This window comes from Microchirus variegatus (genome assembly GCF_963457635.1).
Source record: "Microchirus variegatus genome assembly, chromosome: 6".
NCBI lineage: Eukaryota > Metazoa > Chordata > Actinopteri > Pleuronectiformes > Soleidae > Microchirus > Microchirus variegatus.
Genome location: NC_139807.1, coordinates 1,536,338 through 1,552,154, shown reverse-complemented (window position 1 = coordinate 1,552,154; position 15,817 = coordinate 1,536,338). Strand labels below are relative to the sequence as shown.

The window sequence follows — 15,817 nt, the reverse complement described above, 5'->3', positions numbered from 1 at the left end:
TTGAATAGAAAAAAAATGAAAAAAGGATGAATGAGGGAGGGAGAGAGGGAGAGAGAGCGGAGGACGACCTGGAGGCAGCAGAATTGCTTAATGCGGCGTTAAAGGTTAAAGGAGGTGAAGGAAAAGAATCTGCTAAAGATAATAAAATTATTAGAGCGTAAGCGATCGTCTATGGAGACGGGGACGATTTCTACACGCGGTCGTTCATTTGAGAGAGATCGTCTTGACTGCGTTATAATTGTGAATTAATGCATAATATGTTTTACGTCTCTTTATTGCCGTTACTTGTCATTGTTCATGTTGTACAGTGCAGAGTTATTGTGACTCCTGAATTTCCCCTCACGTGGGATTGAATCCAGGGTTTTTATCTTAATTTTTTTTTCCCAAGGGCACTTGATAAAAAAAAGAAAGGAGAATATGTTATTGGAAAAAGCACTTCAGTAAGACTAGAGTCAAGTATAATCTGGATACAGAGGTCTGTTTATGCTTCCACACTTGCACTTGCCAATTATGACCAGCAGAGGCCGCCAGAGGATTGTTGCGTGAATGTGGTGAAGTCGGCCATCTCGGACTGCCTCGTTTATGATCGTACAGCATTTTTTGGTTTTTATCTGTGAAAGGTGCTATATAATTAAACTTTACTTACTTATTTATTTACTTACTGAAGAGCCATGGGCTGAGGTAGTAGCGAGCATCATGGCCTCACAGCAGGAAGGCCACTAGTTTGAGTCAACAATAACACAAACTGATATTGAACTGAACATTTTCGTTAACTGAAATAAAAAGGAAAAAACTAGAGTTGTATAAAAAATAGTTTACAAAACTAACAAAATTGTCGTCGAGTTTACGTCTTTGTAAATTGATCCCATACGTTATCCTTTCGGTTTCATACGAAGTGTATTTATTCTTTCACTGCCGTCAATTTTGAAAGGTTGCATTTGAGACAAAACTCAACTAAAACTAGGCATTTACAAAGAATTAGAAAAATCACGAAAAGAAAACAATACAGACATAATGTTCCCCTGTGCTGAGATGAGACAAGGACATGTTAATCAGGAGCTTAGGTTTAATCCTGGGTTGAGCTGGTTGGTTAAGAGACAGACGATAATCCAAAGAGAAAACAAAGGGAGTGACATTATATTTTGTTTTGTGCAAAGTAAATATTCTCACGCAGTCCCACTCAGTGATATATTTGCAAAGACACCAGTGCATATAGGTTGGACAGAGAATGGCCCCTTATTGATAAAACATACAGCAGTCATTAGATGAAGCCTCGATTTAGGAATTTCTGTATCTGATCAGTAACATCTGTGCTCGTGGAGCTGGATAATAAACACAGGTTTGGGCTTTGACAGTGTTTTTACGTCATCATCATCCACGACGGTTGGGATAATCTGAGGGCGCACGAAGACACGTCGCGTGCCAACATTTTGCAGACATGTTGGGATATGCACAGAAAACAAGTTTTGGTTGGCGAGGGGATCAAAGAACAAAGAGATGGGAGTGCTCAATTTAAAAAAAAAAAACGACAAACTGTGGCACTAACCGTCTATTAGATCGGTCTGTAAAACTGCTGCACAATGATAAAGCAGTGGTGTGATCAAGAGTTATACAGATTTAATGCCAATACCAAGGCAATAAACAATGTTCAATCCCAGGATATACACCTTTACAGGTGTTCTGCCCAGATCTCCATTTAAAGGGATCTGACCACTGAAAAGTCTTGGTTTTAATGTCATTTGGTCCTGATGCACATAATAAATAACACCCAATAGAACAGAACTATTTCACCAATTGTTAGACGGTCATATGGAAGCCCGTCTCCGCCACTTGGGGCGAAAAAAATAGCCAGATATCTAGTCATAATTATGGGATAAAAAGTCATAATTATGAGATAAAAAGTCGAAATTATGAGATAAAAAGTCATAATTACGAGATAAAAAGTCGAAATTATGAGATAAAAGGTCGAAATTATGAAATAAAAAGTTGAAATTATGAGATAAAGGAAAAAATATGAGATAAAAAGTCAATTGTGAGATAAAAAGTCATAATTATGAGATAAAAAGTCGAAATTATGAGATAAAGTCATAATTACGAGATAAAAAGTCGAAATTATGAGATAAAAAGTCATAATTACGAGATTAAAAGTCGAAATTATGAGATAAAAGGTCGAAATTATGAAATAAAAAGTTGAAATTATGAGATAAAGGAAAAAAAATTAGATAAAAAGTCAATTATGAGATAAAAAGTCATAATTATGAGATAAAAAGTCCAAATTCTAAGATAAAAAGTCATAATTACGAGATAAAAAGTTGAAATTATGAGATAAAAAGTAAAAAATTAGATAAAAAGTCAATTGTGAGATAAAGTCATAATTATGAGATAAAAAGTCGAAAATATGAGATCTCATAATTATGACTTTTTATCTCACAATTATGGCCTTTTATCCCATATTTTTTTACTTTTTATCTCATATTTTTTACTTGGTATCTGGCTATTTTTCCCCCAAGTAGTCGACTAGTTGTGTTGGTGTTTACCATATTGAAAATGCAGCCTCTATAACGCTGTTCCACTCCGCGACGCTAGGTAGCGGTAGCGGCTAAACTCGTAGTCACTTGTCAAATGCAGAGGAAGCGCTAGTTGCTAACAGTTACAGGGAAAAACCAAACCTATGGTGAGAGATTACTTCTTTCTACCTTTTTTCTTCCATGACAGCAGCTCTGGGGTTTTCACCTTATGAAGAAAATGTTGTATATTTACACTGTTCGCTTCGTCGTAATAGTGAATATCAGTAAAAAATAGGCTGTAAACTCGCTTCGCAGTTGGTATGCTAACTAACGTTAGCTAACATCTCGTTTGTTTATTATCGCCGATTGAAATATTGAAATGAACCACCTTAATAATACATATATTAAAACATTATTATTATTATTGTCACAGTCGCGTCATCATCTCAGGTTTTCTCTGTAGAAACGTTGTTCGTAAAACTTTGTACGCTCGAGATAAAATGTTGTCCGACATACGTATATAATACACACATATAATACACATTATATGTGTGTATAACACTTGTTTTACATGACGGTAGGATGTTATTTAAATGGTCGTGTTGTCAGTCATTTAAACCTTTATGATAGTGCTTCTCAAATTGACACTTTTGACAGAGATATAAGAGTTATTCGTTGTACTGAATTTTTTTTTTACTGAAAAACATGCTAATCGTCCTGGGAAAACGTCAATTTGAATAGATATTTGATCATGTTATACTTTAGACCAGGGGTCACCAACCTTTTTGAGATGAGAGCTACCTTAAGGGTAAAAAATAATATGGAGGGCTACCATATAATATTTTTTTGTTTGTTTACCATTTAAATGATTAATATTATGCATTCAACTGCATACACATTCATTCCAGTGCTTACTCCTAACGATTACCAGTTTTTATAAACAATATCAAAGATATTTTACTGAGCGATCATACGGATACATGCAAGTGAGGTGAAGTGAAGTGAGCCCGCGGGCACCGTATTGGCTGCCTGCGGGCTACCAGGTGCCCGCGGGCACCACGTTGGTGACCCCTGCTTTAGACTGTATCAGATTGTTCTGAAATGTGTGCAACCACAAACATTAACCACACCTTTAACATATGACATCAAACATTTAACATTAAACCTAACACTTAACATAATGTATGACATCAGACAGATGTTTTTTTGCGCCAGATAAAGTATTATTTTTTGCCAGATATAGTTCTTTTAGTGCATTTATCTTTAAACCTCGGCCCAAGCAACCGTCCCAACAATCTCTGAGCAGATTCTTAGTTCTTGAAATGTTTAGAATGTATGTTTTTTTATATTCATATTTTTAATAATACATGTTGTGTTGACAAATAGCAAGGAGTTTTTCTGGTCAGGGCTAACATCAGTTTTGGATGAACACAAATATTCACTGAGTACTTGTTTGGTCCATATATATATATATATATATATATATATATATATATATATATATATATATATATATATATATATATATATATATATATATATATATATATATATCAAATATAACTATCAAAAAATGTTTTCCAAATCGGTTTTAATTGTTTCTTTGTTATATGGAGCAAAAAACACCATTCAAACTGATGAATCCATTTGATCTTATGGGTCATTCTTTCATTTATTGCACGATTTTCTTGTACATTTTATGTTGAATTCTTTTTGTATATATCATATTTTGCTGCCGTGTTAAAACAATTTCCCCTCTGGGATGAATAAAGTATTTCTATTCTATTTTATTCTATCAATTATCAAAATAATAGTTACAATTCATTTTGTTTTCAGAAATAATGGATCAGAAAATCCCTTACGACGACTACCAGCTTCCAGTTGTATTCCTGCCGTCTTATGAGAACCCACCAGCATGGATACCTGCACAGGAAGTAGGACACTTATACGAACCTTCAACCTGTATTTCAAACTTCTTTGGAGGGTGGGGGGGGCTTTTCTCGTCATCGTTTTTGGTCACGTAACGCCGATGTGGCCAGTTTCACCTGGAGAAGAGATTTAAAAAGTAATTTGTCAATAGTAGAATTTATTAATTCATCAGTATTCTCTCCAGAGATCCATTTTGAATTCATCTTTTTTTACAATACTTACTATAAAGATTTATGCGTATACGGTGTCCTGTGACACCACTTTCTGCAGGATGTTAACTCTGATAACACTGATGTCATTCATTTGCAGCGCGTTCATCACCCGGACTACAACAACGAGCTGACCCAGTTCTTACCTCGCACCATCGTATTAAAGAAACCACCAGGAGCACAGCTGGGCTTCAACATCCGAGGAGGCAAAGCGTCACAGTTAGGAATCTTTATATCCAAGGTGTGCGTGTGTGTGTGTGTATGTCGGATTTTGTGGATATCTATCTGCCATTTCATTATTTTCTGTTTTTTAAACATGACGTCGTTCTGCGTTCCTGTATGTGATTGGCAGGTGGTCCCAGACTCAGATGCCCACAGAGCTGGACTACAAGAAGGAGACCAGGTCCTTTCTGTAAATGAGGTCGACTTCCAAGACATAGAGCACTCAAAGGTAAGTCACACAAGCTGCGAGTGCAGTACATGGTACCAGTAAGACCTCTCAGGTCTCTGTGCAGGCCATGTCACACTGAAGATAGTTCTTAATGACAGTGGCTGCATATATGGGGTCATTGTCCTCACCCGCACGCACCCAGAAGAAGTATCTGCTTGTATTTCTCAGCGTTACAGACGCCATGAGTCCCCAAAACTTGCCTCCACTGTGCTCCATGGTCCACCAGACAGTCATTAGTCTCTCCGTCCCTTCAGCCAACAAACAAACATCAGCCAAATACGTTTTTCTTCATCCCAGGTTTTGAGCATAGTTAAGTCACTTGGCCTTGTTTCCGAGCTGTGAGTTGAGTTATGGCCAGATTTCTCCAGACAGTAGATGAGATTCTGAACTGATACCACTGCTCAACTAAGCAAGTTTCCTTGGCTGACCACTTCTTTCTTTGTGCTTCTTCAAAAGAACTTGAAAACAGCACACGTTAAAACCCCCAGTGTGCTTTAAAAATCCTTGCCCTGTAATAGAACGACGTTTGGTCTCGTTGCTGCGCTCAGTCCTGCCGAGGCGTACGATCTGTGACGTGAAACTGTCCTCCACAGCTTCACCGTCTGACTGTTCCTCACCCGCAGTTTGTCAGCTTCAAACACAGCTGTATCTCTTTCACTTAATGACTGCGTGTCATTAGCACCTGTTTGGTATAATGAGTTAATCACATATACCCGACTATAATCCTACAAACTCCCTGACTTTGTCCGAGTGTAAAGTGAGGTCACACCAATTATTGATCTGATTCAGATGATTCATCTGTTGCATTCTGTTAATTGAAAATGAATATAGTAGACGGTGCATAAAGATAGTTCAGTTTTAAATGTATTAGATATGAATCGTCATGGACAAAATATAACTGATTATGTGTTTAATGTTTCCTCCGTGTGTTTAGGCCGTCGAGATCTTGAAGACTGCTCGGGAAATACTGATGAGGGTTCGCTTCTTTCCTTACAGTAAGTCCCAACTCTGCCCAGCTTTACTTCATTGACCAGATTTTCAAATTCTTGCTTTGTGGACAAACCTTAGTTAGTTGTTGCTGAGAGATACTTTTAAACTAACGATAATACGAGACTTTATTCATCCTAAGAAACTACTACTGAGTTCTTTTTCATAATTAAAACAAGTTTTCAGATTTTTTCCAGCTTCTTAAATGTGAACATGTTCTCGTTTGTTTGCTCCACGTAACAAAGAAATCATTCAAACTGAACCTATTTTGGTTTGTGGACAAAAACAAGACATTAGAGAACATTGTCATTTAAATTTTCTGACATTTTAAATGATTATTAATATTATAATATTAATAATAACAGCCCTAATTGGAATACTATAATAAAAGGCACAGTCTGTAATCTTATTAAAACCATAACAGCTGTTTTTAGGATGAATAAAATTTCTAGATTACTCAAAATGTGTTTATCTCTTTAGGAATGAGCAAACCTGTCAGCAGCACGTACACACACACACACACACACACAGATGCCAACACACCAATGTAACCATGGTGACAGTCTGACCCATCTCACTCAGCTGTATCATGCTGGTAGTTGTTTATATAAAGACATGACATTGATTGTTGTTCTTCCGTGTGCTCTCTCGCTCTCTCTTTTGAAAGACTACCAAAGGCAGAAGGAGAGGACCGTACACTAGGTGGCAGCAAAAACACACAGAGAGAGAAAGAGGTGGACTGAGTCAGTCGGTGTCACAGGGGCCTTCATCATCATCATCATCATCCCACAGACTCTGGTCCTCTGTTCTGTCCCAGCTTCAGAGTGACTGATGTACAGTATGAAACAACACAAAAGTCATCCACACTTGTCCATTTAAGGGAAACTCATTTCCTTCTCTGACAGAGACTGCAAACAGGATACATTTGAGTCATAATTAACTGATACTTAACGGAATAGTCTTTAGATACTGTCATTAAATCTATCAATAAGATAGATTTAGATAGATGTGTATAGTAACAATAACCGTACCTAACAAATTGGCAACTTTGTTTTTTTTTTTTAACTAAAAGTGAATACACTGAACACTCTGTAGTTTTTTAATTTAAACAATTATTTATAATCGTGTCAGAAATATTAACTTGTGTAAATATTCTGTATTTTCAGTGACCGACAATGTGGACCCAGCATTATTATTATTTTTAAATACAGACAAGTGTTCATTTTGTTCACGTTTTTACATTTTTAACTGAGTCAGCATTTCCGACAGTTGTTTTTCCCCCCATTATCTTTAATAAAAATGCCACGTCCTCATCTTCTATCATCGCTATCCTCTCCTACACGTTTTTCAGCCGACTTCAACGTTTCAAAACGCGGTAATTTCAGTGCGTTCGGTGCACATTTTCAGCTATGTCAAGTGTTGATATGAACACGTTTATGCCATATTATTGCTAGAAGCCTATGACGGTGGTGTGTTTCTGTGTGTGCTAAAAGTAAAATAAGGTTTGGCCATGTTTTTTCAACCATTAACATTGATAAGTTAAACAAATAAAGGGTTTTGTGAACGCTGAAGCATCCATGTGTCTCTCTGTGCGCTTCAAAATCCTGAAAGAATTGCAAATAAACTGGTTTGCTCGGGTACAAGTAGCCAGACTCGTTCCACGTACTCGGTTGGTTTCTCTTGAAACTGACTTTGACAGGAGCACGGTAAATGACCCGTGATTATAGAGGCATGTTTAACATTGTGAAGTTCAGGATTTTTTTTGTTAGAAGTCAAGACCGTGTCACACATTGTTCAAATATCTTAAAAAGAAGAAAACGAGGCAAAACAATCTCAAGCCAAGCACGGCCTTCATTTCCAACACGCCTTCATCTGAGGTTACAGTAAAAATCTGCAAAATAAATAAATAAAAATAAAAAGATTTTTATGGTCCTTCCAATCTGGCAGATAAAACGATATTCACATTTTACATTCTTCCTACGAGATTCTCATCAGCTGATCGTTGAACGTCAATGCAAGCCTACGTTATCATTCATGTACGAATTGCAGCGATTACACTTTTGATTGCACGTCATCATAAACCTTCAAACAGTCTTCATGTGTTAGCAAGTGGAAGAGCGCAACTGCTCGCTCACCGTGACGGAGCACAGTGAGGGTTTTTAGAAACAAAATCATAAACAAAAAATCACAAGGAAACATTGAAGTGTTTTTGGTAGTGCTGGGCACGCTAACGGGGTTAGCGGCATCAATCTTAACGCACATTAACACATGACATGTTCCCAATGGCGACTGACTGGAAAAAGAGGCGCATGACGTTGATGTTAACGAGCCACGGCACCGGAGTCCAGGCACCGTTTACCAGTTAGCTCCGTTAGCTCCGTTAGCTCCGTTAGCTCCTTTAACGAGCCTACAGTCGAACTCTGTTTTTAAAGTTTGGCGTTACTTTGGAGACTCATTTTAACAAATCGGGAGTTGTGTAAACATGACGTCATGCGAGTCAGTCGTCATGGAAACGTATTAATGTGCGTTAACGTGCCCGGCACTATCTTTTGGTCTTAGCATAAAAAAACAAAACAACAAAAACAAACAAAAGTCAATGCCCAGAAGTGTCTGCCACAGTGTTACATGCAATAATCATGAAACAGTGTTAACATGATTTAACAAAATAAAAAGGTGTGCTTATTCATTTAGATCTTAGGTCTAATAAATAAAAGGTTAAGCTTAAATAGTTTAACGTGTGATTATGGTGACAATTAGTCAATTTCACGCTACTTTCACCACAAACACCACCTCGTCGACAACAATGACGACAATTACTTCCCTAACGTGTGCGCGCGTCACATGGCTGAAAAAAATTAAATTAAATAAACGAGGTGTGACAAAGGAAGCCATAGTAAATGAAGAGCTGAAACTACGCCAATATTCAAACCCCCGACACCTGTAACACCTGCTGCAACAAAATAAAATTAAAAATGACACCATGGGGAACACTGGACATATTTAGCTTAGTTCAGCATAAACTGAGGTCAATGGCAACTTGATCTGTCCTCATTTCCTTCTGTTGGGACGGCTGTAAACACGTCGTACTCGGACCCAGCAGACGCACTGATTTGGAAAAAGTCTTGGGGGGGGGGGGGGTGGGGGGGTGGAGTCTCATTTAGAGGATATGAATATTCCACTTCCTTCTTGGCCCCCACTTTTGCGATTACTCAACTGCTGTCCTCGCTGTCCACGACGTCCAACTTGGAGCTCTCGTCCACGTTCTCCAGCGAGTCGCCCCTCTGTATGGACAGCTCGGCGGGGTCCATCAGGGGCAGGGTGCTCTGCACCGGGTACAGCCAGGGCTTCTGGTCGGGAGAGTTGTGCAGTTTCCACTCTGGGTAGTTCTGTCCCGCCTTGTGTACACACTTCATCACCTGGAAGGGAGGGGAGGGGAGAGGGGGGGGGGGGGGACGAGGGGGCGGGGCCAAGACAGGATAAGATTATCAGTGAGGACCGAGGATCACGGCACACCTTCAGTCTTCAGGTGAACAAGGCTTAAGATAAAGTAGTTACGTGACATCATAGCGCGAGTGAAGAAGTGTTACGCAAGTCATATTTAGATTCTGCGATAAAATGGCCGACACATACAAAACTATGGACTCTTGGCTGCGATTTGGGTCATAAATATGTTCAAAGTTTAACACTAAATAATTATCTCTGGGCCGTGCATCATCATTTATGCTGGTTTTAAAAGCATACCTTCATATATATTTAAACATCTGGAAATCAGTGTATATATATATATATATATATATATATATATATATATATATATATATATTATTTTCAGTTTAGAGTTGAAATGACATTGAATAAAAGAGTAAAAAAGCAGAATTATATAAAATAATGGATTGTTTTTTTTGGACAAAAGACGCCATACATGGACGGCTGCAGGGAATTTGAGCCTATCATAACATTTCATAATTAAATATATACACACACGTATATACATATATGTACACACAAACATATGTAGTATATACATAAATATACACACATGTAGTATATACATATGTACACACACGTAGTATATACATATGTACACACACGTAGTATATACATATGTACACACACGCATGTACATATATATGAATGTACACATGCACACGTATATGAATGTACACATATGCGCACGTATATGCATGTACACATATGCGCACGTATATGCATGTACACGTATGCGCACGTATATGCATGTACACGTATATGCACGTACATGCATGTACACGTATATGCACGTATATGCATGTACACGTATATGCACGTACATGCATGTACACGTATATGCACGTACACGCATGTACACGTATATGCACGTACACGCATGTACACGTATATGCACGTACACGCATGTACACGTATATGCACGTACACGTATATGCACGTACACGCATGTACACGTATATGCACGTACACGTATATGCACGTACACGTATATGCACGTACACGTATATGCACGTACACGCATGTACACGTATATGCACGTACACGCATGTACACGTATATGCACGTACACGCATGTACACGTATATGCACGTACACGCATGTACACGTATATGCACGTACACGCATGTACACGTATATGCACGTACACGCATGTACACGTATATGCACGTACACGCATGTACACGTATATGCACGTACACGCATGTACACGTATATGCACGTACACGCATGTACACATATATGCACGTACACGCATGTACACGTATATGCACGTACACGCATGTACACGTACACGCATGCACACGTATATGCACGTACACGCATGCACACGTATATGCACGTACACGCATGCACACGTATATGCACGTACACGCATGCACACGTATATGCACGTACACGCATGCACACGTATATGCACGTACACATATGCACACGTATATGCACGTACACATATGCACACGTATATGCACGTACACATATGCACACGTATATGCACGTACACATATGCACACGTATATGCATGTACACATATGCACACGTATATGCATGTACACATATGCACACGTATATGCACGTACACATATGCACACGTATATGCACGTACACATATGCACACGTATATGCACGTACACATATGCACACGTATATGCATGTACACATATATGCACACGTATATGCATGTACACATATATGCACACGTATATGCATGTACACATATATGCACACGTATATGCATCTTCACATATGCACACACGTATATGCATGTACACATGATACTTTCATACATACACATATGTATGAAAATATCATATATAGATATATTTATTACTTATATATAATACTATATTAATACCATATATAATACTTATTAGCATTGTTTCTGTGTAATTTAAGAACAAGTGTGACACACACACACACACACTCACACGTGCACTCGCTGACCCACTTAGGTCAAAATGTTTCGAACACTTAAATCTGCCAAAGTTCCGCGAAACCTGGCGAACAAGTTTAGTCGAGAGACAGAGAGTGAGAGCCAACGAGCTCAGATACACCTTTGTCAGCAGCCTGACTGGGATCGGCCCTCAAACTGGGTTTCTATGGTTTCCATTGTCCCTCTTTAAGACACATGAAACCCTCACACCCCCTCCCTCGTGTGTGCACACACCTATTAAACACTCACACACACACACACACACACGATGTAAGACAAAGCTGGTGCTGAATTATTAATAATATCAATTCTGATTTGAAGTAAAACAAGAAAAGAAGACGTCACGTACCCGAGGAGCGAGAACTTGAGACGCCTTGTTTACGAGCCACTTGGGAAGGGAACCTAGAGCAAAGAGACGAGGACTCACATTAGGAGGGTTCTAAAAAAACCAAATACTAAATAATAACACGGTCATTATTGATTAGCGTCTTCTTACCTTTGGGGTCGGCTTGTGACAGGTATATGAATATGCAGCTGTTTGGCCCTGCGGCTATGATGTAATAGCCAGTGAGGATGGAAATGGCCCTGACCAGGTCCCGGGTGGGAGGGTATTTCTGCAAACAAGGGAACACAAACGCATCAATCAACGCACACTAAACACGGGGTGTGAGAGTGTCACTAAAATTTAAAGACAGTGTGTGTGTGTGTGGCGTACCGGGTGCTTGACGGAGAAGTTGACGATGATGTACTCGTCGTCCGTCACCTGCCACGAACGCAGCGTCACCACGTCTCTGTTCTTGATCGTCTTTGGGCAAAGCCCTGCCAATGAAAGAAGACGCACACGCGCACACAAATCGGGGTCAAACGGTGTTTCTTGCACTTCCTGCCTTCGTTCTGCAGCTGCAACTAACAATTATTAATCCACAGATTAATCGATTGGTCCATAAAACGCCAGAAAATGTTGATCAGTGTTTGCCAAACCTGGAAATGACAATGTCTTTGTTTTTGTCCACAAACCAAAAATGATTCAGTTTTAATGATTTCTTTGTTACGTGGAGCAAAGAAACCGAGGAAATATTCACATTTAAGAAGCTAAAACGATCAGAAATCTTGTTTTAATCGTGAGAAAAAGCTTCAAACCGATTATCAATATAGTTGACAATTAATTTAGAAATCGATTAATCGCTTCAGCTCAACTTTCTCTTTTTTTTTCTCCCCACTTTCACATTCTTATGCGACAACAAGAGCCTTGTTGTGGCAATAAATCCACCAGTGGAAATAGACGCTGCTCACTTTCCCGTTCTTCGCTGCAAAACAGGGCACAGGCGTTTCTGTTAAATTAGGTTAGAGAGTTAAAACAGGTTTGTCTGTCGGAACTCCTTCATTTGACTCGTATATATTAAAGTAAAAATGTAAAAAGCCTGTTAACAAGGGACACATATTCGTCGTAAAACACTGTAAAGTGAGTCCTCGGTTTCCCCGTGTGGCAATTCAAAATAAATACCCATTACTGTATAAACAACAGTTTCTAAGTCACTTCACTTTAATCGTCATGTGTGACGGCACAGTATAATATCGTCCCGTCCCCAACCGCGACAAGACAAATCGCTTATTGTGTGCAGCGCGGTCGGGAATGTTGCCAGGTAACACTAGACTGAAACACAGGTGTGAACGCAGCAAAAACAGAACATTTAAATAATGCAGTTTACTTGTCTTTAAGAGTTCGACAGCTCACCCCTTCCTTTTCCGAGCGCGGCAGGGAACTATGGTGGCCTTGGCATGCCAGAAAGGAAAGGATGCTAATCTTCCGAGTTAGCATAGTACGCTTTTCTTTTTCATTCGGATAGTGCCTGGTACATTTTAGTATGGTTAAAATAAGATTTCTGATTGTTTTAGCTTCTTAAATGCGAATATATTAAAGAAATCATTAAAACTGAATCATTTTAGTTTGTGGACAAAAACAAGACATTCAAGAACGTCGTAATTTCCAGGTTTGACAAGCAACGATCGACTTTTTTAACCATTTTATGGACCAAACAATTAGTCGAGAAAATAATCGACAGATTAATCGATTGCGAAAAATAATCTTGAGCTACAGCGCTAGTTCCAAGTGAGCTGAGATGAAAGATATCAGGGAGGTTAGCTTTTTATTGTAAGATAAATTTTTATTATCCCCACTGTGGGATAGCTACAGCTAGAGCTGAAACGATTAATCGATTAATCGATTACTAAATTCATCGGCAACTATTTTGATAATCGATTAACCGGTTTGAAGCTTTTTTCATGATTAAAACAAGATTTCTGATTGTTTTAGCTTCTTAAATGTGAATATATTAAAGAAATCATTAAAACTGAATCATTTTGGTTTGTGGACAAAACAAGACATTCAAGAACATCGTCATTTCCAGGTTTGACAAATACTGATCAACGTTTTTTAACATTTTATGGACCGACCGATTCATCGATTAATCGAGAAAATAATCGACAGATTAATCGATTATGAAAATAACCGTTAGTTGCAGCTCTAGCTACAGCTAAAGCTATCTTGTCTTGTCTTTAAATGCGACATAAAACCCAAAGTTAAAAAATACTTTAAAATCCTGAAAAACGCGCGTCAATCGCCGACGTTTAGCGTGGACTTTTCTAAAATCTCAACATTTAACAGGAATATTTATAACAGAGGAATGTGGAGGTATTTACACGAGCCTGTGCGTTTGTGTCGCGTAGAAATGACGTCACAAGACTCCGCCCACACTGAGGTGGAATGGGAAAACGATGGGTTGAACCATGCTGCGAAAACTTAAAGGTGAAGTAAGTAGTTTATAGTGCCATCTAGAGGAGAGGCTGAAATATACAACAAAGAACTGTTCCTCTGCTCACCCCCTCCCTTCCCTGAGCGCTACGGTATCCTCAGCCGGTCAAATGTCGTCCTCGTCGTCTTTCTCCGTGTCAGCAGATGAGGTTCGTGAGGCGAGGGAGAGGGCGGAGCTACCGCGGCCGTAGCAGACGAAGCGGAGAGAGAGGAGGCGGGACTTCAGCTACAAGTAAAGAGACGCTTGATTTGTTCGCTCGCGTTTGTCCTTACAGGCTCCGGTAGAAACATGGCGTCTCGCTGCTAACAGTGGCTATGCAACCGCGGCCCGCGACCATGTTATTTTACATGACTTTTTTGAAACACTACGAAAATGAAACAAAATTATTATACAGCGACTAGACAATGCAGGAGCACATAATATGTATAAAAAAGTGGATTTTGGGTTATATAAACCCATAAATACTACACAGTGTCCCTTTAACAGGAATATTTATAACAGAAGAGTCTGCAGGTGTTTACACTAGCCTGTGCGTTTGTGTCGCGTAGAAATGACGTCACAAGACTCCGCCCACACTGAGGTGGAATGGAAATTGAACCATGCTGGGAAAACTTAGTATACATTTAATTTAGGCCTATAAACCTTTACAAATGTCACACACTGGACCCTTATTCTTCCAAAGTATACATTTTAAACTACGAATATGCTTGTTTTTAAGTGTTTCTAGGCCACTTCTTTAGCTTTAGCTTAGTTTCCGGTCACACTGTCACACACACACATACAGGAATGTGACAAGGCAGACTACCGCGGATAAGATAAGAAAACGTCACCGCTGCTCACAGGAATAATAGCCCACATCAGCGTTAGCAGAGAGCCGGGCGATGTCGTAGCTCTCCAGCATGCTGGGGTCCCACTTCTTACGGTACGCGCCGTCGTGGAGGACGTCGTACATGGCGGCGGCTGACACGTCCCTGATGATCATTTTACACTGTAACACACACACACACACACAGATAATGAATACAGGGGACATTCAAAGACACTAAAAACAAAAAACAAGAGTGTTAAACGTGAACTTACCTTAATCTTGTGCACTTTGGGGACGTTGTTCCCTTTATTTGCCGGATTGTGTTCCACCCACACTTGCATGTCATCTTTGTCGTACTTTTTCAGCCAGTTGTCCGTTGCCAGGCACTGACTCTTGAAGTCAAGGAAGACCTTCTCGTCGGGTAAAATACTCGGACGTGACATCTTTTTTTAAATTAAAATCAATAATAATATAATACTACTATAAAACTTCTTCCTTCGCTTTAAAACAACCTGCTGAGTCCGGCGTGTGTGACTCAGTGAAGCAGCTCCGGGCCCTTTTCTAAGCTCCGTGAGTGTGTGCGTGGATCAGGTCGAGCAGGATTTTTGCGTCGGATTCCTGAGCCATGCCTTTGTGACGTCACTTCCGCAGTACCGGCGGACAGGTGTATGTGTGTGTGTATGTGTGTGTGTGT

At 39.3% G+C, this 15,817-nt stretch overlaps 2 protein-coding genes across 2 annotated transcripts; one reads left to right on the top strand and one right to left on the bottom strand.

Annotated features, from left to right (window-relative positions):
• The first annotated feature begins 2,629 nt into the window (after positions 1-2,629).
• Positions 2,630-7,631, top strand: pdzd11 (PDZ domain containing 11). Its single transcript, XM_083891771.1, has 6 exons — positions 2,630-2,674; positions 4,344-4,441; positions 4,746-4,886; positions 4,998-5,096; positions 6,031-6,091; positions 6,751-7,631. Exons 2-6 carry the CDS (start codon positions 4,349-4,351, stop codon positions 6,783-6,785), a joined length of 429 nt encoding a protein of 142 aa, XP_083747897.1. The 5' UTR covers positions 2,630-2,674; positions 4,344-4,348; the 3' UTR covers positions 6,786-7,631.
• Positions 7,632-9,292: 1,661 nt separating this feature from the next.
• On the bottom strand, positions 9,293-15,566 carry stard14 (START domain containing 14; the record flags this gene model as incomplete). The annotated part of the gene is made up of 6 exons (XM_083891216.1): positions 9,293-9,499; positions 11,852-11,904; positions 11,999-12,116; positions 12,218-12,321; positions 15,156-15,303; positions 15,396-15,566. The coding sequence occupies 6 exons, from the start codon at positions 15,564-15,566 to the stop codon at positions 9,293-9,295; spliced, it is 801 nt and encodes a 266-aa protein (XP_083747342.1).
• Positions 15,567-15,817: the final 251 nt, after the last annotated feature.